Consider the following 25,953-nt stretch of genomic DNA (forward strand, 5'->3'; position numbering starts at 1 on the left):
CCTGCAGGTAAATTTGATGGTAAACAATTAACCATGTCATTTTCTGTTATTTATCTCTTTCAGATATCTTCCTTTGAGTCACGTGGTCTGAATCCTCAAATAGACCAAGTGCAACTCACAGACATGGAAGCTGGGATGCAGAGGATGAGGGAAGAGGTGGCTGAAGTCAAGGAGGCTTACCAGAGGAGTATGGCACAATTTGAGGAAAGTGCAGGAAGAATTTGGATGCTCAGGAGGAGCATTACACCAGAATGCTGGCAGCCCAGGAGGAGCATTATCAGAAAATGCTGGAAGCCCAAAACAGATGACCAAGAAGCTGCTGGTGGCCCAAGCCGATCAGGCCAAAGAAGAGCTGGAAGCTCAAAAAGAACTTCACAAGCAGAAAGTTAAGGAGAAGGAGGAGAGCTTCCAGAAGGAACGAGCTCGACTGGTCCATGGATTTTATCTACAGCAACATTGGCATCTTTTCTGCCGGATTTATGGCTGCTGCTTGTATTTTTAAACAGTAAATGTTCAGTTCTTTAGATTTGTCCTCATCTGCATGTTGTTCTCCTGACAGGCTATGATGCCACATTCCAGTTTCCTTTCTTAATTAAATATAAAATATCAAATGTTTGCACTGTTTGTCTGTTTTTCTGCAAGACTTTTGAGGTGTTCCCTTTGAACATGTTTCTGGATCCTTGTCCTTTGAGAGTGAGGGAGGCCTGGAAGAGTGTCTGGAGTCATGACATCACTGGACAGAGGTGTTTGATGATACTGACATCTTTGCAGGACAACGAGGGTCCAAGTATTTCGGGTCCTGACACTTTGTCTTACTGTATGGTTTAGAGACTTGGACATTAACCAGTGACCCTTGGCGAGTACAAGAGGTCTTTGGTACTCTCTGTGGAGGAACCTTGGGCACTAGTGGACTGATTGTGTCTAATGAACAGTTACTGGGGAAGAGTCAGAAGAACCATGGCATTTCCATTGTGAGGTCAATCCAGTTGTGACATTTTAGACACGGGATGCATGTCTCTGTGCAGAATCCAGCATGCAGGTACCTCAGTGTTAAGGATCCCAGCACTTGGAGAAGGTAAAGGGGACGTCCACATTGCACTTGGCTCTGGCAGCTAATTGGCTGCTGTCAAGAGGTGGTGATGGACGACTGGTTCTCTGCCTGGGTGGTTGACATTCACAACCCAAGGTGGCTTGATGCAGAAATGCACAGTACCAGTGCACGGTTCCTATACCTGATGTAAAGGACCAAACTGTTCCCACTGGGAAATGTGCTTTCCACCTGATCAAAGTCAGCAAATGTAACAAGTGCAGAGATTTTTTTGTGTCAAATGACAAAGTCAAGGTCATTGGTGTCAAGAGGTTAAAAAGCTCAAACTACTGATGCCTTCTCCAGCAGATGGTGAGGGCCTGTAGCTGCAAAGGAGGAAATGATACTATCATGAATGACTGTGCTGAAGAATTGCAAACAAAGTGCAAAGCAGAAAATGTCTTTAAGGTTTTGTCACATTGTGTTTTAACTATTGTTACAAGAAGTTTTTGATTTGAAGTTTTAGTCTAAGCATTCGCTTTTTGGGTGGAAGCAGTTGGTAAAACTGCTTTGCTTGCAGTTCTTCAACACAGTTGTTGCAGAACATTACACACATTTACTCACATTAGACACTGAACACACACATAAATACCGTGTTATGGAAAAAATCTTTGAATAAAAATGAGGTCAATAAGGTTCTGGCGGCTGTAGCTGTGGGTCGCTTTACAAAACTCGAAGAATATATGCGCAAAAGTAAGAAAAACAAGCGCCAAATTGGAGAGCTAAAAGCCGCTGCACCCGTGCGCGCCGCAATCTTGCACACAGACACACAAACACATGCAGACACACACACACACACACAGACACATGCACACACACAGCCTGTGAAAGACACACAGACACACAGTTGCAGGCAAGACACACAGACATACACACACATGCTGACACAGACACAGAGAGACACACAGTCACAGTTAAACACACACAGACACATAGACACATGGATAGACAGACACACAAAGACACACAGACATAATCAGATGCACGCACACAGACATATAGACACACAGACACACACAGACAGAAACACATAGACACACGTAGAGACACACAGATACGCACAGACACTGACAGACATACGCAGTCACACAGAGCCACAGACAGACACACAAAAACATGTAGACACACAAGAAATACACAGACACAAAGAAAAATACACACGCAGACATACACAGACACATAGGCACACGGACACATACATAGACATAGACACATGTAGAGACATGTAGACACATAGATACACAAGCACACACAGACTCACATAGACATACACAGACACACAGAAACACAAACAGACACAAAGAGAAACACACGTACACACACAGACAGACACACACAGAAAGACAATGACACACCCAGACACATGCAGACATACACCGACAAAAACAGACACTTGCCGACACGCGCATACTCACAGACACACGACACAGAGACACACACAGACATATAGACACATGCATACACACACATTAAACACACAGACCCTGACAGACACACAAGCACACATAGACACACAGACACACACAGTTGCAAGCAGACACAGAGACACACACAGACCCTGACAGACACGCAGACACAGAGACACAAACACAGACACACACAGTTGCAAGCAGACAAACACAGACCCTGATAGACATGCAGACACACAGTTGCAAGCAGACATACACACACAGACACTCAGACACACACAATTGCAAGCAGACACGCACACAGACAGACGCAGACACACAGACACACACAAACACATGCAGACACACGCAGACACACAGACCCTGACAGATACACAGACACACATAGACATACAGACCGTGACAGAACGCAGACAAACACAGACACACACAGTTGCAAGCAGACAAACACAGACATGCAGACACACAGACCCTGACAGACATGCAGACACACACAGTTGCAAGCAGACACACACACACGCAGACACACACAAACACCTGCAGATACACACAGACACACGTAGACCCTGACAGACACGCAGGCATACAGACACACAGATACACACAGTTGCAGACACACACAGACACACACAAACACATGCAGACACACACGCAGATGCACAGATCTTGACAGATACACAGACACACAGACCGTGACAGACAAGCCGATACACAGTTGCAAGCAGACAAACACAGACACGCAGACACACAGACACACACACATTTGCAAGCAGACACACAGACACACGTAGACACGCAGACACGAATAGACACGCAGACACACACAAACACATGCAGACACACGCACACACAGACCCTGACAGACACACACAGTTGCAAGCAGACAAACACAGAAACCTGCAGACACACAGACCTTGACAGACATGCAGACACACATAGTTGCAAGCAGACACAGAGACACTCATCGACACACAGACCCTGACAGACACACAGACATACAGACCATGTCAGACATGCAGACACACACAAACACATACAGACACACGCAGTTACACACTGACACACGTTGACACACACAGACACACACAAACACATACAGACACATGCAGACACAAATAGACACGCAGATGCACACAGTTGCAAGCAGACACACACTGACACACACAGACACACACAAACACACACAGACACACGCAGACACACACAGACACACACAGACACACACAGACACACACTGACACACACAGACACACACAGACACACACAGACACACACAGACACACACAGACACACGCAGACACACACAGACACACACAGACACACACAGACACACGCAGACACACACAGACACACACAGACACACGCAGACACACACAGACACACACAGTTGCAAGCAGACAAACAGAAACACACATCGACACAGACCCTGACAGATACACAGACATATATCTCATTTCGACCAGAAAGACACTGTAAATAAATACAAATGTTTATTATAAATGCAACAGTAAATAATTTAACAATGACTGCAGTGTGATTGATTGTAAAGTAGGATTTCTGTGACAAACCTCATGATGAATTTTTTTATAGTCATTTCAACTTGTAATTTTGGCAAAATATGTAATTGCCTTTAACCCTATAAAGCCCACCCTGTGAAATAATTGTCAGTAAATTCTATTTTTTTGAAACAAGAGTCTTTATTGGACCTTTTAACAAACCCACCAAAACAAACAAACAACAACAACAACAAAAAACAAAACAAAACCCTTTTTGCATATAGGAGTTTTTTGTATCATATTTGCTACATTGGGCGTTCTAGCATAAAAACATCCATTTTAAATCCAGAGCAAACATAATATTTCAAACCCATAAAATGCTGCATTTTCTTAGGGAAATTCCTGTGGATCACTTGTTTCAGGCAGCCATTATGAATGTCTCATCTAAAGGCCCTCTGATGACTGCTGGGGGGTTCCCATAATGCACTGAGTGTTTCTTTCTCTTTTTGCTCTGTATGCACCACTCTGCATTTAATCATTAGTGATCGATCTCTGCTCCCCTCCACAGCATGTCTTTTTCCTGGTTCTCTCCCTCAGCCCCAACCAGTCCCAGCAGAAGACTGCCCCTCCCTGAGTCTGGTTCTGCTGGAGGTTTCTTCCTGTTAAAAGGGAGTTTTTCCTTCCCACTGTCGCCAAGTGATTGCTCACAGGGGGTCGTTTTGACCATTGAGGTTTTTCTGTAATTATTGTATGGCTTTTGCCTTAAAATATAAAGCGCCTTGGGGCTACTGTTTGTTGTGATTTGGCGCTATATAAATAAAATTGATTGATTGATTGATGCATAAGATACTGACATCTAGTGGTTTGTCTGTGCACTACAAGTATCTCATTGTATATGATGGGTTTTTTGGGGAGAAAATATCACACCGATGAAGCAGACATCTTTCGTGGACATTTTTAATGATCCGTTATTTATTGTTAAATATAAAATGAAACAGCTTTTAGTGCTGTTAGTTGCTGTTTAAAGAGCCTTTAATTTAGAAGCAGGTGATGTTCTGCTGGATTCTTGGGACCAGATGAAGGTCTCTTCTGCAGCTTTGAACTCTGGTGGTGTTGCTGAAGACACTTTTGTCCTATTTTGAAGAGCAGAGATGTTTTCTTTCGACTGGACTTCATGGTGTTCAGCTCATCAATGGAAGTTTGGTTGTCTACACAGCAAATGTTCCTGATTAGGACAAATAAAAATATTTCTTTAAATATAAAGAAACACTAAACAGTTTATACATAAAAAAAAATCCCAATCCCACAGAAAAAATCCTGTCCCATCCCACTCCCACAGAAAAAATCCTGTCCCATCCCAATCCCACAGAAAAAATCCTGTCCCATCCCAATCCCACAGAAAAAATCCTGTCCCATCCCAATCCCACAGAAAAAATCCTGTCCCATCCCAATACCGGTCCAGAGTAAAAAAATAATAATTCCTGTCATGTTGATGAGGCCCTCTGGCCAGACAGAAACTGGAGGCATGGTGCCCCACGATGCTTATGCCTGATTGGGGGTGGGGGGAAACATTTAAAAATAAAATGTTTTGTCTGAAAATTTGTGTGATGTTTTATGTTTGTCTATGAGAGAAGTGGGCATTGTCATTGATTCAGTGTGTTCCATTTCTATAATTGCGTTTTCAGTTTTGCTCTTCAGTGTTCTGTACATGCTTGGTAGTGTTCAGCCAAAAGCTTAGTTGTGCTTATTCAATGAATGGTATGTGTGTATCATGTGAAAATATGGATGTGTTCACCAAATGAAAACAGGAGTTCCACAATTTCTCGGATAATCACTCGATGGAAAAACCACCGACAGCTGTCTGAACACCATCTCAAAGCCGTCCTGTGAGACCAAAATGGAGGTGGTTTTGTCTCACTCCAGTAGTGAATCCATTGTGACACGCGAAGCCTCCGCTCGGCTTTCCATGACAAAATCTCTTGTTAAAAGTGAAATCTGCCGGAAAATGGTTGATGTCCAGCTCTTGTGATAACCAGAGAAATTGCACACGATGGTCACGGATCCATACAGCCATCCGTTTAGAAATGAAATGGTCGCTCAGCCTGTCGATGGCGGCTTCGGAGCACGGCGCACCACCAGTCGCTCTGGGCCGTCCTTAAAGCGACAGTAACACTCCGTAATCTCTTTGAAGCCCATAAAATTTTCACCAAAAACCATCTGAATTTCTCAAATGGTGTCCACTTTGATGTCCCTCACAGTTTCTGAAAAAATTTTGATCAAGCAAAGCGGCAGTCTCTGAGCCATTCCTAAACAATGAGAAAAACGACGAGAGGGGTGGACCACTCCTCACTCAAAGCCTGCTCACAGGCGAATGACGCAACCGACATGCGTGAAAAAACTCACGCATGCGCACGAAGGTTCAAGCTTGGCTGATGCAATCACATGTGATTCAAATCCATATGGTTTTTGAAAAAAATAATAAGGTCGGATACTTTTGTAATAGACCTCGTATAAAACTGTTCACGGACTGGCACCTCCCTACCTAGCTGACCTAATTAAACCTTACGTACCAGCCCAGGCTTTGTTTTTTCAGGGTGCAGGACTACTTTGTGTCCCTAGAGTGAAAAAGAAGTCTGCGGGTCACAGAGCGTTCTCTTATTGTGCCCCTGTTCTGTGGAATGATCTCCCTGTGTCAATAAAACAGTCAGATTCTGTGGAGGCTTTCAAGTCCAGACTTAAGATGCACTTATTTTCCCTTTCATATGGCTAGCATACTGGTATAGTGTAGTTCTACGCTTTTCTTTTAATTCATTTTAGTAGGAACCGGATAGAAAGAGCAGACTCACTCACTCTGATTCTGCCTGTTTAGTGTATTCATCCACTCATGCTCTTTACTCTGGCTCACGCGCTCCACTTTGTGTTGTTTCCACTGCACTATCTTGCACCTGCTTCCCTCATCTTTGTTTCATCCAGCCACACTTCCTTCCAGAATGTTCCTCACACCTGTGTCTAGTTCCTCTAATCACCTCCACCCTTATTTAAGCAGCTTCAGACGGCACTCTCAGGTAGGCTATGGGATAAATCAAAATCATTTTATATTTAATTTCCCTCACGCTACCTTTTAGGAGTACCATAGACTGAGTGTCTGGATACAGACCTGGGCCCTGAGGCGACACTTCCATCCCCTCCCTGTGTCGCTGCTACTCCACTTGATTAATGTTAAAGTGTTGGTACACTATAAAAACTGTAGTTCACCCAGTGGAGTGAAGCTTGTTACCGCGGATGCCTCCGTTCCTCCCAGCGTGACTGCCAGGAAGTCGGTCACCTCCCAATTTATCCTCTGTTCCTCCTGAGTACCACGATCTAGCTGAAGTGTTCAGCTAAGAGCGTGCACTTCCTCCTCACCGGCCATACAATTGCGCCATAGATTTCTGTCCGGGCTCGAAGTTACTCTCATTACAGTCACGGGGGCAGCAGCTCAAGCAAAGCTGCCCAGACCTCCTGATCCACACACACACCTCCCCCAGCTCCTCTGAGGGAACCCCGAGGCGTTCCCAAGCCAGCTGAGAGACGTAGTCCCTGCAGCGTGTCCTGGGTCTTCCCCGGGGCCTCCTCCCAATGGGACGTGCCTGGAACACCTCTCCAGTGAGGCATCCAGGGGGCATCCGGAAAAGATGCCGGAGCCACCTCAGGTGGCTCCTTTTGACGTGGAGGAGCAGCGGCTCGACTCCGAGCTCCTCCTGAGTGACAGAGCTCCTCACCCTATCTCTAAGGGAGCGCCCAGCCACTCTGTGGAGGAAACTCATCTCAGCCGCTTGTACTCGCAATCTTGTTCTTTCGGTCATGAGCCAAATCTCATGACCATAGGTGAGGGTTGGAACATAGATCGATCGGTAAATTGAGAGCTTTGCCCCCCTACTCAGCTCTCTCTTCACCACGATGGTCCGATACAGCGACCGCATCACTGCAGACACAGCACCGATCCGTCTATCGATCTCACGCTCCATCCGTCCCTCACTCATGAACAAGACCCCGAGATACTTAAACTCCTCCACCTGAGGCAAGGACACTGGACAAGGACATTGTTTCTAAGGAAAAAAAAATCCACACTTCCTTATCACTTTTTTCTGATTTCACAGATAGTAAAACTATTTTTTAAATTAGTTGATTACAACCAAAGAGCTGGCAAAAAAACAAACAAAAAAACAAAAACAAAACAGTTCATCACCTCCACCCATGCCGAAATCACCTGCATTATTATTATTGTTTTTATAATCACCATTCTGTGTTCTGAACTCTGCCAATATCGTGACTGTTGTCAGACTGAAGGTTTTCCTCCAAAGTTTGTTGTCATCTAAATAAGGCTCTAAACCATAAATTATGTGTCCCACAGCTGCTTCAGAAACACCTTCAAACAGATTTGGGCTTGAATTGGCAGGTCCTGTTCTCCTGATGACGTAGCAACAATATGGCCGCGGCTCAGGGCTGAAATAGATCGCAGAATTCAGACAGCTGTGGTTTATCCTTCACCTGCACACATATCAATGACTTTTATTGTTCAAGATTTCACCCCTTTGAATCTGGTCTGCTTGAGGTTTCTTCCTGGGATCATCAGAGTGTTGTGAAAGTGTAGTGACACGGACCCACAACAGGGGGCGCAAATGAACGGTCAATAGATGAGCCAAAAGGTAACAATTTAATGTTGTGAAACGTGCACAACGAACATACAGACAATCTCAGAATATAATTACAGTCAAATTACAAAGGTGACGTGTGGGCAGGCTCGAGGTTAGAAGACGTCTGTCCTGAGAAGAGCCGGAACCACACGATTTCCGCCCCCACAGAACCCGGTGAATACTGGAGCCGCCAAGTCCCGAATTCCCAGGTGATCACCGTCCCCGACTGTCGGATCTGGTACTGCTGGCGAAGAACAAAGACAGTCAAGTGTGGGTGTGTGTACACCCAGTAACAACAGCGGTGGGAATGCCACCTCCACCTCTCACTCAATATGTTGCAGAGTACCGCAGTGATTCCTCAGGGGAAAAGAGTGCCGTCCTGCACTCACTCAGCCTCCACAGAAAAAGGAACCGGTACTCCTGCAAACACTCACAATATACAGATATATTGCAAAAGACACAAACAGCTGAGGATATTACCTCCAATGAAGTATGATATCTCGGCGATGAGGTGGAGATGACGTCTGGTCTTTATGGAGTGCGATGATGAAGAATGTGTGACAGCTGTCAGGAATTAATGAGTGACAGCTGTCACTCCCGGCTGTGTCCGTGGCGGCAGCGCCCTCTCGTGCCTGAAGCCCGCACTTCAGGCAGGGCGCCCTTTGGTGGTGGGCCAGCAGTACCTCCTCTTCTGGCGGCCCACACAACACAGAGGGAGTTTTTTCTTAGTAATTAATGAGCATTGGATGATGGGCGCTTGGTAATTTACACTGATGGATCTGTGGGTCCGATTACCAACAGAGCGGCTTTTGCTGTGCACATTCCTGAGGTTGGCTTGAGCCACAGGGTTATGGACTTCCAGATAACATGTTTTAATGTGGGGGTGATTAACATGTGCACATGTGAAGGTGATTAACATGTACACAGGTGGAGGCGATTAACGTGTGCACAGGTGGAGGCGATTAACATGTAGACATTTGAAGGCGATTAACATGTGCACAGGTGGAGGCGATTAACATGTAGACATTTGAAGGCGATTAACATGTGCACAGGTGGAGGCGATTAACATGTAGACATTTGAAGGCGATTAACATGTGCACAGGTGGAGGCAATTAACATGTAGACATGTGAAGGCGATTAACATGTGCACAGGTGGAGGCGATTAACATGTAGACATGTGAAGGTGATTAACATGTGCACAGGTGGAGGCGATTAACATGTGCACAGGTGGAGGCGATTAACATGTAGACATGTGAAGGTGATTAACATGTGCACAGGTGGAGACGATTAACATGTGCACATGTGAAGGCGATTAACATGTGCACAGGTGGAGGCGATTAACATGTAGACATGTGAAGGTGATTAACATGTGCACAGGTGGAGACGATTAACATGTGCACAGGTGGAGACGATTAACATGTGCACATGTGAAGGCGATTAACATGTGCACAGGTGGAGGCGATTAACATGTGCACAGGTGGAGGCTATTAACATGTAGAAATGTGAAGGCGATTAACATGTGCCCAGGTGGAGGCGATTAACATATGCACAGGTGGAGGCGATTAACATGTGCACATGTGAAGGCGATTAACATGTGCACAGGTGGAGGCGATTAACATGTGCACAGGTGGAGGCGATTAACATGTAGAAATGTGAAGGCGATTAACATGTGCCCAGGTGGAGGCGATTAACATGTAGACATGTGAAGGTGATTAACATGTGCACAGGTGGAGACGATTAACGTGCACATGTGAAGGCGATTAACATGTGCACAGGTGGAGGCGATTAACATGTGCACAGGTGGAGGCGATTAACATGTAGAAATGTGAAGGCGATTAACATGTGCCCAGGTGGAGGCGATTAACATATGCACAGGTGGAGGCGATTAACATGTAGAAATGTGAAGGCGATTAACATGTGCCCAGGTGGAGGCGATTAACATGTAGACATGTGAAGGCGATTAACATGTGCCCAGGTGGAGGCGATTAACATGTGCACAGGTGGAGGCGATTAACATGTAGACATGTGAAGGCGATTAACATGTGCCCAGGTGGAGGCGATTAACATGTGCCCAGGTGGAGGCGATTAACATGTAGAAATGTGAAGGCAATTAACATGTGCCCAGGTGGAGGCGATTAACATGTGCCCAGGTGGAGGCGATTAACATGTAGAAATGTGAAGGCGATTAACATGTGCCCAGGTGGAGGCGATTAACATGTAGAAATGTGAAGGCGATTAACATGTGCCCAGGTGGAGGCGATTAACATGTAGAAATGTGAAGGCGATTAACATGTGCCCAGGTGGAGGCGATTAACATGTGCACAGGTGGAGGCCATTAACATGTAGAAATGTGAAGGCGATTAACATGTGCACAGGTAGAGGCAATTAACATGTAGAAATGTGAAGGCGATTAACATGTGCCCAGGTGGAGGCGATTAACATGTGCACAGGTGGAGGTGATTAACATGTGCACAGGTGGAGGCGATTAACATGTAGAAATGTGAAGGCGATTAACATGTGCCCAGGTGGAGGCGATTAACATGTAGAAATGTGAAGGCGATTAACATGTGCCCAGGTGGAGGCGATTAACATGTAGACATTTGAAGGCGATTAACATGTGCACAGGTGGAGGCGATTAACATGTAGACATTTGAAGGTGATTAACATGTGCACAGGTGGAGGCAATTAACATGTAGACATGTGAAGGCGATTAACATGTACACAGGTGGAGGCGATTAACATGTAGACATGTGAAGGTGATTAACATGTGCACAGGTGGAGGCGATTAACATGTGCACAGGTGGAGGTGATTAACATGTAGACATGTGAAGGTGATTAACATGTGCACAGGTGGAGGCGATTAACATGTAGACATGTGAAGGTGATTAACATGTGCACAGGTGGAGACGATTAACGTGCACATGTGAAGGCGATTAACATGTGCACAGGTGGAGGCGATTAACATGTGCACAGGTGGAGGCGATTAACATGTAGAAATGTGAAGGCGATTAACATGTGCCCAGGTGGAGGCGATTAACATATGCACAGGTGGAGGCGATTAACATGTAGAAATGTGAAGGCGATTAACATGTGCCCAGGTGGAGGCGATTAACATGTAGACATGTGAAGGCGATTAACATGTGCCCAGGTGGAGGCGATTAACATGTGCCCAGGTGGAGGCGATTAACATGTGCACAGGTGGAGGCGATTAACATGTAGAAATGTGAAGGCGATTAACATGTGCACAGGTGGAGGCAATTAACATGTAGAAATGTGAAGGCGATTAACATGTGCCCAGGTGGAGGCGATTAACATGTAGAAATGTGAAGGCGATTAACATGTGCCCAGGTGGAGGCGATTAACATGTGCACAGGTGGAGGCCATTAACATGTAGAAATGTGAAGGCGATTAACATGTGCCCAGGTGGAGGCGATTAACATGTGCCCAGGTGGAGGCGATTAACATGTAGAAATGTGAAGGCGATTAACATGTGCCCAGGTGGAGGCGATTAACATGTGCCCAGGTGGAGGCGATTAACATGTAGAAATGTGAAGGCGATTAACATGTGCCCAGGTGGAGGCGATTAACATGTGCCCAGGTGGAGGCGATTAACATGTAGAAATGTGAAGGCGATTAACATGTGCACAGGTGGAGGCAATTAACATGTAGAAATGTGAAGGCGATTAACATGTGCCCAGGTGGAGGCGATTAACATGTAGAAATGTGAAGGCGATTAACATGTGCCCAGGTGGAGGCGATTAACATGTGCACAGGTGGAGGCCATTAACATGTAGAAATGTGAAGGCGATTAACATGTGCACAGGTGGAGGCGATTAACATGTAGAAATGTGAAGGCGATTAACATGTGCCCAGGTGGAGGCGATTAACATGTAGAAATGTGAAGGCGATTAACATGTGCCCAGGTGGAGGCGATTAACATGTGCACAGGTGGAGGCGATTAACATGTAGAAATGTGAAGGCGATTAACATGTGCCCAGGTGGAGGCGATTAACATGTAGATATTTGAAGGTGATTAACATGTGCACAGGTGGAGGTGATTAACATGTGCCCAGGTGGAGGCGATTAACATGTAGAAATGTGAAGGCGATTAACATGTGCCCAGGTGGAGGCGATTAACATGTAGACATGTGAAGGCGATTAACATGTGCACAGGTGGAGGCGATTAACATGTGCCCAGGTGGAGGCAATTAACATGTGCCCAGGTGGAGGCGATTAACATGTAGAAATGTGAAGGCGATTAACATGTGCCCAGGTGGAGGCGATTAACATGTGCACAGGTGGAGGTGATTAACATGTGCACAGGTGGAGGCGATTAACATGTAGAAATGTGAAGGCGATTAACATGTGCCCAGGTGGAGGCGATTAACATGTAGAAATGTGAAGGCGATTAACATGTGCCCAGGTGGAGGCGATTAACATGTAGACATTTGAAGGCGATTAACATGTGCACAGGTGGAGGCGATTAACATGTAGACATTTGAAGGTGATTAACATGTGCACAGGTGGAGGCAATTAACATGTAGACATGTGAAGGCGATTAACATGTACACAGGTGGAGGCGATTAACATGTAGACATGTGAAGGTGATTAACATGTGCACAGGTGGAGGCGATTAACATGTGCACAGGTGGAGGCGATTAACATGTGCACAGGTGGAGGCGATTAACATGTAGACATGTGAAGGTGATTAACATGTGCACAGGTGGAGGCGATTAACATGTAGACATGTGAAGGTGATTAACATGTGCACAGGTGGAGACGATTAACGTGCACATGTGAAGGCGATTAACATGTGCACAGGTGGAGGCGATTAACATGTGCACAGGTGGAGGCGATTAACATGTAGAAATGTGAAGGCGATTAACATGTGCCCAGGTGGAGGCGATTAACATATGCCCAGGTGGAGGCGATTAACATGTAGAAATGTGAAGGCGATTAACATGTGCCCAGGTGGAGGCGATTAACATGTAGACATGTGAAGGCGATTAACATGTGCCCAGGTGGAGGCGATTAACATGTGCCCAGGTGGAGGCGATTAACATGTGCACAGGTGGAGGCGATTAACATGTAGACATGTGAAGGCGATTAACATGTGCCCAGGTGGAGGCGATTAACATGTGCCCAGGTGGAGGCGATTAACATGTGCCCAGGTGGAGGCGATTAACATGTAGAAATGTGAAGGCGATTAACATGTGCCCAGGTGGAGGCGATTAACATGTGCCCAGGTGGAGGCGATTAACATGTAGAAATGTGAAGGCGATTAACATGTGCACAGGTGGAGGCAATTAACATGTAGAAATGTGAAGGCGATTAACATGTGCCCAGGTGGAGGCGATTAACATGTAGAAATGTGAAGGCGATTAACATGTGCCCAGGTGGAGGCGATTAACATGTGCACAGGTGGAGGCCATTAACATGTAGAAATGTGAAGGCGATTAACATGTGCACAGGTGGAGGCGATTAACATGTAGAAATGTGAAGGCGATTAACATGTGCCCAGGTGGAGGCGATTAACATGTAGAAATGTGAAGGCGATTAACATGTGCCCAGGTGGAGGCGATTAACATGTGCACAGGTGGAGGCGATTAACATGTAGAAATGTGAAGGCGATTAACATGTGCCCAGGTGGAGGCGATTAACATGTAGAAATGTGAAGGCGATTAACATGTGCCCAGGTGGAGGCGATTAACATGTAGATATTTGAAGGTGATTAACATGTGCACAGGTGGAGGCGATTAACATGTGCCCAGGTGGAGGCGATTAACATGTAGAAATGTGAAGGCGATTAACATGTGCACAGGTGGAGGCGATTAACATGTGCCCAGGTGGAGGCAATTAACATGTGCCCAGGTGGAGGCGATTAACATGTAGAAATGTGAAGGCGATTAACATGTGCCCAGGTGGAGGCGATTAACATGTGCCCAGGTGGAGGCGATTAACATGTAGACATGTGAAGGCGATTAACTTGTGCACAGGTGGAGGCGATTAACATGTAGACATGTGAAGGCGATTAACTTGTGCACAGGTGGAGGCGATTAACATGTGCCCAGGTGGAGGCGATTAACATGTAGACATGTGAAGGCGATTAACATGTGCCCAGGTGGAGGCGATTAACATGTAGAAATGTGAAGGCGATTAACATGTGCACAGGTGGAGGCAATTAACATGTAGAAATGTGAAGGCGATTAACATGTGCCCAGGTGGAGGCGATTAACATGTAGAAATGTGAAGGCGATTAACATGTGCCCAGGTGGAGGCGATTAACATGTGCACAGGTGGAGGCGATTAACATGTAGAAATGTGAAGGCGATTAACGTGCCCAGGTGGAGGCGATTAACATGTGCCCAGGTGGAGGCGATTAACATGTAGAAATGTGAAGGCGATTAACATGTGCCCAGGTGGAGGCGATTAACATGTGCCCAGGTGGAGGCGATTAACATGTAGAAATGTGAAGGCGATTAACATGTGCCCAGGTGGAGGCGATTAACATGTGCCCAGGTGGAGGCGATTAACATGTAGAAATGTGAAGGCGATTAACATGTGCCCAGGTGGAGGCGATTAACATGTGCCCAGGTGGAGGCGATTAACATGTAGAAATGTGAAGGCGATTAACATGTGCCCAGGTGGAGGCGATTAACATGTGCCCAGGTGGAGGCGATTAACATGTAGAAATGTGAAGGCGATTAACATGTGCACAGGTGGAGGCGATTAACATGTAGACATGTGAAGGCGATTAACATGTGCACAGGTGGAGGCGATTAACATGTAGACATGTGAAGGCGATTAACATGTGCCCAGGTGGAGGCGATTAACATGTAGAAATGTGAAGGCGATTAACATGTGCCCAGGTGGAGGCGATTAACATGTAGAAATGTGAAGGCGATTAACATGTGCACAGGTGGAGGCGATTAACATGTAGAAATGTGAAGGCGATTAACATGTGCCCAGGTGGAGGCGATTAACATGTGCCCAGGTGGAGGCAATTAACATGTAGAAATGTGAAGGCGATTAACATGTGCACAGGTGGAGGCGATTAACATGTGCCCAGGTGGAGGCGATTAACATGTAGACATGTGAAGGCGATTAACTTGTGCACAGGTGGAGGCGATTAACATGTGCCCAGGTGGAGGCGATTAATATGTAGAAATGTGAAGGCGATTAACATGTGCACAGGTGGAGGCAATTAACATGTAGAAATGTGAAGGCGATTAACATGTGCCCAGGTGGAGGCGATTACATGTAGAAATGTGAAGGCGATTACATGTGCCCAGGTGGAGGCGATTAACGTGCACAGGTGGAGGCGATTAACATGTAGAAATGTGAAGGGCGATTAACGTGCCCAGGTGGAGGCGATTAACATGTGCACAGGTGGAGGCGATTACATGTAGAAATGTGAAGGCGATTACATGTGCCCAGGTGGAGGCGATTAACATGTGCCCAGGTGGAGGCGATTAACATGTAGAAATGTGAAGGCGATTAACATGTGCCCAGGTGGAGGCGATTAACATGTGCCCAGGTGGAGGCGATTAACATGTAGAAATGTGAAGGCGATTAACATGTGCCCAGGTGGAGGTGATTAACATGTGCCCAGGTGGAGGCGATTAACATGTAGAAATGTGAAGGCGATTAACATGTGCCCAGGTGGAGGCGATTAACATGTGCCCAGGTGGAGGCGATTAACATGTAGAAATGTGAAAGCGATTAACATGTGCACAGGTGGAGGCGATTAACATGTAGACATGTGAAGGCGATTAACATGTGCACAGGTGGAGGCGATTAACATGTAGACATGTGAAGGCGATTAACATGTGCCCAGGTGGAGGCGATTAACATGTAGAAATGTGAAGGCGATTAACATGTGCCCAGGTGGAGGCGATTAACATGTAGAAATGTGAAGGCGATTAACATGTGCACAGGTGGAGGCGATTAACATGTAGAAATGTGAAGGCGATTAACATGTGCCCAGGTGGAGGCGATTAACATGTGCACAGGTGGAGGCAATTAACATGTAGAAATGTGAAGGCGATTAACATGTGCACAGGTGGAGGCGATTAACATGTAGAAATGTGAAGGGCGATTACATGTGCACAGGTGGAGGCGATTAACATGTAGAAATGTGAAGCGATTAACATGTGCACAGGTGGAGGCAATTAACATGTAGAAATGTGAAGGCGATTAACATGTGCACAGGTGGAGGCGATTAACATGTAGAAATGTGAAGGCGATTAACATGTGCACAGGTGGAGGCAATTAACATGTAGAAATGTGAAGGCGATTAACATGTGCACAGGTGGAGGCGATTAACATGTAGAAATGTGAAGGCGATTAACATGTGCACAGGTGGAGGCGATTAACATGTAGAAATGTGAAGGCGATTAACATGTGCCCAGGTGGAGGCGATTAACATGTGCCCAGGTGGAGGCGATTAACATGTGCACAGGTGGAGGCGATTAACATGTGCACAGGTGGAGGCGATTAACGTGTAGACATGTGAAGGCGATTAACATGTGCCCAGGTGGAGGCGATTAACATGTGCACAGGTGGAGGCGATTAACATGTGCCCAGGTGGAGGCGATTAACGTGTAGACATGTGAAGGCGATTAACATGTGCACAGGTGGAGGCGATTAACATGTGCCCAGGTGGAGGCGATTAACATGTGCCCAGGTGGAGGCGATTAACATGTAGAAATGTGAAGGCGATTAACATGTGCACAGGTGGAGGCGATTAACATGTGCACAGGTGGAGGCGATCTGTAACTTCTGTGGTGAATACCTTGTTATGTGCTCTGGAATGGGTGGGCAAAATTGGGCCTCAACATGCTTTAATTTGTTCAGATTCAGCTGCTGCGTTAATGTCTTTGGAGGCTCCTGACCTGTGTTTGATTGGAAAAAGGACTAATACGCTCTGCTCGTGTGGAAAAGAAGAAACCGTACAGCATGTCTTGAGGGAGTGTGTCACCTATAAAGTGGAGAGAATGTGCCTCTATAAAAGATTCACTGAGTTAGGCATTGAAAAAAACCTCTCTGAAGACTCTTCTTGGTCCAGATAGACACAGAGATGAAGTTGTGGCCGCTGTTGTATCGTTTATTTGTTGCACAAATCTTCATCTAAGATTGAAATTGATTAAATCAGTGTAGTACTGTCAGCAACCTGTGAGAGGCAGCAACACGCCTGGAGGCGTCTAGTCTGCCGAAAACATAAAAGAAGAAGACAGTCGGTGAACGCAGCACGGAGGTAGTTCCGTGAATGCAGCACCTGAGCTGTGGTCAGTTTGTGCAAGAGCTGCTTCATGTTGCCATGTCCGCGGCGTTAATGTGTTATTTCCCTGCAGAGAGACAGAAGCTGCGATGAAGGTGGGGTTTTATGCGTGTTAGCCTGCTGAGTTTCATTAATGTTGGCTTTAGCCTGTGCTAGCTAACTGTGGCAGCGCGAAATGAAACGTAAACATCGAGTTAATTTAGTTTATTAGTCAACAGAAAGATACCGTGAAGAAAATGGCTCGTTTGTCCTCAGTCCTCAAATATCTGTATACAGCTTTCTGTTTCATGGAAGTGCTTATTATTATTATTATTTTTTTGTTTATGGGGGGGTGATGCACGATATTTGATTTTTAACCGGTAACAATGACAACATTTAAACATTGTTCCCCCTTTAGTTTCAAAGAAAAACACCACGTTTTTGTACTTAAATTTAATTAAAAATACTGCTATCATTTGGTTCTACTCTAAATAATTTACAGCCCCAAATCGGAGCAAATTATTCTAAAGTGATTTAAGCCATCACTTTTACAGCCAGTTTTCTTGAGATGAAGTGGCTACGGGTACTTTCATCCGTATCTTCTGGGGGACTGCTAAAGGTACGGACCGAGGTTCACTGAGTGGATGTACGTGACACCGGTGGGAAATACACACGTGGAACAAGCGGTGAAGCTCTTAAGAGACAGAATATTTTACGTCCACTAATGCTTCAGCTGAACTGTGCCGTTTTTTTGTTTTTTTTTTTTTCCTCCCTTGTTTCAGAAGCCATAACTGGCAACTGTCTTCTAGTGTTAGCAGAGGTTAGTCTGTAAGCTCGCCGATCATTTGAGTACATTTGTTTAATGAAGCTGCTGTAAATGAAGAAATTCATCAAAAATATTGACGTGAATTGCGAAGGTGTTTGCTTCTTTCATCATCCATTCACCTCAAGTTCCAAGCGCTGTTTTCTAAGCGAGGCGGAAAGTGACACCAGGGGCCTGTACTATGAAGCGGGGTTAACTTACTCAGATGTAACCCAGGGTCAACCTCTTAAACCGGGGTTGACAAAACCTGGTTTTCTCAAGTGGTGTTAATCGGTACTACGACGCTGAATAAGATGTTGATTTGTTGAACCTGTGTTAACCTAATTGGAGTTTGTGCGCGTTCACATAAAAGGCGCAGGTTGCAGCACACGTCACCATTTTTTCAATGATGGCGCGGTCACCTTACTTTACCGAAGAAGAATGCACGATTATTATGCGGAGCTGCAAGGAATTTAAATCAACGTTAAGGGGGAAATCGAACACATCGTCTGCCAATAAAGTAAGACAGGCTTGTTGGCAACGTATTGCTGATCGGGTAAATGCGTACGTACAATTCAATTGTTCTCCAAATCTGTTACAGATGATTAACCTGTGGAATGTCTAATATGTGTAAAAAAATGACCTTCTGTCATTAATTACGCCCAGATGCAACACGATTCAGAAGTGGGCATAGGCCTACTAATAAATGTTAGGTTAATTTAATGTTTCCTAAATAGGCTACCTTGACTGTATAATTGCTATTTCTAATCCTGTCAATATTTCAGATGCAATAGCAGTGCCAAACGCACCTGGCAGCAGGTGAAGATGAAATATAAAAACATCCTTCAGAACGGTAGGTTTATATTCATAGCTTGATAAGCCCCACTTCGCCTAATTAATGGACATGCATTAGACCTATTTTGATATTAGTAATTACCCACGATTGCATAAAACCCTTCTTTGATTTGCATTGCAGATAAATGGCCAGGGAAAACGACAAATGCATCCAACAGTTTAGATAGAGCAAGTACTACCTTGCAAATCATACAACATACAGTATTCTTGCTCAGATGTTCAGCATCACCAATGGAATACTTAAATTGTCCACTGGCAAAATAGGCACAAGGCACATTATCTGCTCGATCGTCGGGGCATTGCTACACTGTAAAAAATGACTTGTTTTTACAGGAAAACGCTGGCAGCTGTGGTTACCGGGGAATTCCTGTAAAACATACAGCAGCACAGTAGATAACATTACAGACATAATATGTATATGGATTTACAGTGAATGAACCACGGCTGACTCACATTAAAGGAACTGTTAAATCTACAAACAAGATCTCTCTTTTTTCCACATTTAACTGCTGTATTTCTTACAGGAATTCCCTGATAACCACAGCTGCCAGTGTTATCCTGTAAAAACAAGTCTTTTTTTTTACAGTGTATGATGGGTGATGTTACAGACTTCTGGCCCGATCAGCTGACAAAGATGACGAATTCCTTCGGCTGAGAATCAATATCTTTCATAGAGAATATCATCCGGGTATGTCAGCGGATTCTGGCGGTCTTTAAAAACCCTCGCCCTGCAAAGAGAGCCCCTCACAATTTGTGCCCCAATATCAAACGGATCATCCAGGTAGGCCGGCATTGGCTTCGGAGTGATTTGAAGGTGGATGGACGGTACTTATAAAGTGAGTGGTTAAGCGAAAACCTCAAGCTAACCGAGAACATAACCTGCTCGCAGCAGGTTTGGCACACAGCATAAATTGCCATGGCAGCATACCTCGATCAAAACCTATCCACCTTTCGTAGTACGGGTTAACCGGGAAGTTACTCCACACGTCATCAACTTGCTCCCGAAGTTACCCTGATAATCCAGTAACCCCGCTTCGTAGTACAGGCCCCAGACCTTTAACCGCATACAGGTACTGACATATTTGCTCATTCTGATTGGTCAGTAAGACACCCTCCGTATCTTTAGAATGGTCTCTGTAGATACAGGTCCGTACCCGTAGCCACTGCCTTCTTGAGACAGGTCAGGAGGTGAACACATGAACAGTCCAAGTCACGGAGTGAGTGGTGGGCGGATCAGTCCAAATAGCAATACCAATGTTGGTATTGGTATTTGGATTGATACCGGTATAATGACATCAATAATTTAGCTTCAGTTTCTCTCCTGTATGGTCTGCTGCATTCAGAAAAGAAGTACAGTGAAGGGGAGGAAATGTTTTATTTTTGTATTGTATTCCTAAACGCTTTCGATTTGAAATTCTACTTGTTTTATAACATTTGTTGTGGAGTGATAATTTTGTACATTTTGTTTACTGAAGAAAAAAAAAATCCAGACATGACATTGTATGGAGAAAAAGTATTTTGCCATTGTTCCATTGTTTCTGAACAAAAACTTTTATTATGGTGATAAAGTATTTTCTATTTACCTATTTCCTTTGGCCAAATTCTGTCTTGGGTATTAACTAATTAATAATCCAAATGAAGAATCATTAAAAAAAAACACTTAAAAGATCATGAAAATTAATTCAGGTTTAGCAATTTGAGGATGCAATCACCCTACTTATTAGAAAGTATTAGTATTGGTATCTGCAATACTGGCCTGCGTTTACTTGGTATTGGATTGATACCAAATCTTGCAGTATTGCACATCACTCATAGCTGTCCGTACGTAGCCATATTTGTATAGTGAACTTCTGTTGCTACGTAGTCTCTTTCATTGATCAATATAGTTCACAGGATCATGAGACCACATACTTGTACATGTATTTGCTGTTGATAGGTAGATTCCTAAACTACGTTAACCACAACCACTAATCCTAACCCTAACCATAACCCCTATTTCCAACCCTGACCATAACATTAGCCCCTTACCATAACCTCTAACCCTAAACCTTAACCATAACAAGGCTGTGCTACGTACGAATAGAATTTGGGCTTATTCATATGGCTACATGTGAATAGCCACTTCCATATGTTCTTGACTTCATTAAAGGCCCGGGCACATGGCACTTAACGTAGGGCAGCAAAGCCCAAACTAAACAAGAAATCTGGACTTTTGTTGGCATCGTTTAACCTTTGCGCAGCTTCGTTCCTGCAGCTGGCGCTTCATCAGGATTTTTAAACTGTCAAACAATTTGATCGAATGCAGCTGAAAACCTCAATTCATTGTATTTAATTTTGCTGTAATTCTTGATTTTTTTTTTTTTAATAATTTGCTTAGTTTTTGTTACGTATAGAAAGAAGTATAGAAGCCGTTTGTGAGTGCTGCTGCTGCTTTCATCTACCGTCGAAAACTACAGTGCAAACTCAGCCTGTTTGCTTGGATTTTTTTTATCTGGGTGGGGGGTCAGCTTCACTGGGCTCAGGCACCTTACATAGGCCAGAATTAATCTCCTGTGTGAATACAATTAATTATTTTACCAAAAATAAAATGAAAACCACACTTCTGCTACAAGCAACTGCTGAATTTGAAACAACAAAAAAGTTGTGTAATTTCCGACGGTACTTGAATGCAGCATCAGCAGCAGCCGTCGCCTCCTGTGTGCGCTTATTATTTTTTATTAAATATAACAATATGAGTGTAGGAATCCAGGAAGATTCCAGCCCTTCTGTACATGTTGCAACAGGTAGATAATTCAGATGATTATATAAGAGCTGTTCTGGAAGGCAGAAGTCACATTGTGGATCAGCTGCTCAGTGATCAGCTGGTGGAAATAACCACACTTGGGGAGTCAATACGTGGTGTCCACATGGACTGATCAATTTACTGCTCTGATATATTCAATCATCTTTACACTTATATTTATTCCCCGTTTTGACAGTTTTCTGTTTAAATCAATATCTTTGGGTTAGTAACGTAATACAAAGAAATAGCAGCCACCACGACACCATCCATCCATCCACCATCCATTTTCTTCCCCTTCATCCGGAGTCGACTTCCTGCAGCTCAAGCAAAGCCGCCCAGGCCTCCCGATCCACACACACCTCCCCCAGCTCCTCCGGGGGAACCCCAAGGCGTTCCCAAGCCAGCCGAGAGATGTAGTCCCTCCAGCGTGTCCTGGGTCTTCCCCGGGGCCTCGAGCACCCGATGGAGCGTGTAGAGCTGGTCCAGTGTGCTGCGACCAGGACGAAAACCACACTGCTCCTCCTGAATCCGAGGTTCGACCATTGGTCGAATTCTCCTCTCCAGTACTCTGGAATAGACCTTACCGGGGAGGCTGAGGAGTGTGATCCCCCTATAGTTGGAACACACCCTCCGGTCCCCCTTCTTAAACAGAGAGACCACCACCCCGGTCTGCCAATCCAGAGGCACTGTCCCCGATCGCCACGCGATGTTGTAGAGGCGTGTCAGCCAAGACAGTCCCACAACATCCAGAGACTTAAGGTACTCAGGACGGACACCACGACACACCAGCTTTTTTTTTAATTGGAGCAAGACGGAGCGCGCAGCGTGTCATCAATCTGATCCAGATAGTGAGGATTCTGATGAGGACATGATCCCTCTTTTGTTCAGAGCAGGTGGACCCACCAACGTGCACACAGATCTCCACAGTGGGTCCGATCACGGGCTTCTGTTTGCAGCTTCTCCAGGACTCAGGCGCTATGAGCGCCTTCCCAGTGCCGAGTCCCGGAACTGAGAGATGCAGACACACACTGCTCCAGCATTGGCTCCAGGCACGTTTTGTTTAAAGCGTGGAGATCAACGTTAGCTTCAGTTTCATTTTGTTCTTGTTTCGTTCCTTTTGCGCTCTTGATTCGCAAACTATTCAGTGATAAAGCTCGTTCGTCCACCTTTTCTCTGTGATTTGTGATTTTTTTTTTTTACTTTTTTTTTTTTTTTTTTACTTTTTTTCCCCTTCGTTCGGAAATCGTCATATGCCGTGTGACCAGTCCATTATACATCAGTCATTAAGAAATCAATCAATCAACTTTTTTCTTGTATAGCGCCAAATCACAACAAACAGTTGCCCCAAGGCGCTCAAATGAAAAGAAATGCTGTCAATATGGTACTGTGTGGTAAATCTCTGTCAAGAAATGAAGTTCTTGTGACTATGCAGGAAGGAAACTAGTGAGGGAAGCCAGCAAGACACCACTGACAGCTCTGAAAGTATTCTGGGCATCTGTGGTTGTGGTTGGAGAAACTGGGACATAGTATAATTTTTTTTTTTCTCTCAGCTGTAGCCCCATTCACAGCTTCATGTTGAAGAACAGCAGAGAAGGATTATAAAACAGGAAAATAGATCAAATCTAACCTCGGGTTTCCCATGTTCCTGTATATAAGTGATATGGTATCTCCATATTATCCAAACTTTTTCTGATTTGTGGGATGTGGGTTGTAGGGCTGGATGATATTTGTTTGAGCATCGCCTTTGCGATGTGCACGTGTGTAGTCGTTATTTCGCAGGACTCGTGCTATGCCATAATTTAAATTAAATGTGCATGTTTACATTGCCAATTGATAAGGGTAAAAATCCGCTTTCGTTTTTCATGTCTAACCAACAAAGGATGTAGAAGACGTCGAATTTGATCAAATAAAGTATCCTGGGAATGCAAGTGCATCACATGCACCTTGTCCCATGCTGCACAGCATGCATCAGTCACATTCTCATCTGGAAAAAAAAAAGCAGAAGGTTCCCTCGAAACTTGCCTTGTTTTCGCTGGCTGAAAGCTATACTTTTTGAAAACCTTTGGAAATCTGAAAATGCTGGTTTCACTTAACTGTAACTAGAGCCCAACCGATATGGACTTTTTGAGGCCGATGCCCGTAACAATATTTGGATGAAAAAATGCAGATAATCAATAAATCGGCTGATTTGCCGATAGCCGATAAATTAGCCGATATTATTATTATTAATATTATTATTATTATTATTACATTTTTAAATGAATAAAATGTTCTTTTTTGGACCTTTAACAAAAAAGGTATGAGCTAAAAGCTGAACCTTTGTCCTCATATTGATTAACTTTATAACAGAAGAATTTTCAAGTTCAAAAAATGCAATCAAGAATTAAACCTTTGTGAAATTAGCAAATACATATCCTTAAAAAGAGTTGTGAAATACATCTGATCTTGTACCTCTTGTTGCTGCAACTTAGATATAGGTTCACGATAAGGATATAGATCCTTATAAACTTACTTGTATGCTTTTGTCAGCCGATCAGTGCAGTGTGACGGTGAACTACGGGGGCCGGTGAAAAACACGTTTAAGCAGGGGTGTAAGCAGCTCTCACTTGAATGGAGTCAGAGCTCCAGCTACTGGACAAACGGTGCAAGGACATTTTACATTGCCAACACATAAACATTATTTCAGCAACTGTTCTGTTTATGAGAAATTATCTGCGTTCTATTGGCAAAATGTTGGCCGATAGTGAGTACTTTGAAAAGGGCTTATATCGGCCGGCCGATATATCGGTCAGGCTCTAACTGTAACATCAGCCATTCATAATTAATGACATATTGTTGTTCATAGTGTAATTTAACATCCTTATTCATTCATTTTTGTCTTGGTGCATCCTTAATGGGATTTATTTTCATCGCAAGTAGAGTGCTGAAGAGATGACAGATGGCTGTGGTGAATGCTGATTATAAATATATGGAGTCCTATGACACTAACAAAATATTTGCAGAAAGGACTTTCAGCTTTTAAAATCAGTGATTTTTTTTTTTTTTCTTCTTGTTGGTGGCTTCCTTCAGTTTAGGCTGAGAAACGCACCCAGAGCACCATATTATAGCACTGAGGAATTTCTTTAAAAATGCTGCCTTTTGGAGGCCACTGGGGGGGACGCAAAGAAGATGGTGGCCTAGGCTCATAGCTCCCGATCAACACTCAATAAAAAGCCGGAATTCAAATATATTTAACATATAAAATACAGACAGAGTGCAATGAAAGGCGAGTGATGACCAAGAAGACAAAGAAATATCAAAAAAATTGTCAAGCCGAGTTGACTGAAACCGAAGACCCAGATATGTCGGAGATGGAGGGCAGCAGACGGTGAACCCGTAGAAGGAGAAGCAGCACGTACCCTACACTCAGCCCTCTGCGACATAATGAAGGAAATCCAGTCACTTAGCACAGAATGTAAAGCTGATATTGCTGCATTTAATGAAGACATTAAGAGGGAATTAAAAGAAGAACTCGAAAATCCAAAAGAAGCATTAATGTAAAACTTGCTGAAATAACGAACAAGGTAGCAAAACATACAAAGAGACTC

At 44.5% G+C, this 25,953-nt stretch overlaps 1 protein-coding gene across 3 annotated transcripts in view; it reads left to right on the plus strand.

Moving 5' to 3' along the window:
* Window positions 1-17,909: 17,909 nt before the first annotated feature.
* The window catches only part of LOC117510047 (E3 ubiquitin-protein ligase RNF34-like), an 85,879-nt gene continuing 77,835 nt past the window's right edge, over window positions 17,910-25,953 (plus strand). For 2 of the 3 annotated variants that reach the window (XM_034169658.1, XM_034169659.1), the window contains exon 1: window positions 17,916-18,043. In XM_034169658.1, the coding sequence (XP_034025549.1) occupies window positions 18,038-18,043 (6 nt within the window). In that variant the 5' untranslated portion in view covers window positions 17,916-18,037. Of the gene's footprint in view, window positions 18,044-25,953 lie in introns of all 3 variants that reach the window. The other variant, XM_034169660.1, reaches the window with a different exon arrangement.

This window comes from Thalassophryne amazonica, chromosome 5 (assembly GCF_902500255.1).
Source record: "Thalassophryne amazonica chromosome 5, fThaAma1.1, whole genome shotgun sequence".
NCBI lineage: Eukaryota > Metazoa > Chordata > Actinopteri > Batrachoidiformes > Batrachoididae > Thalassophryne > Thalassophryne amazonica.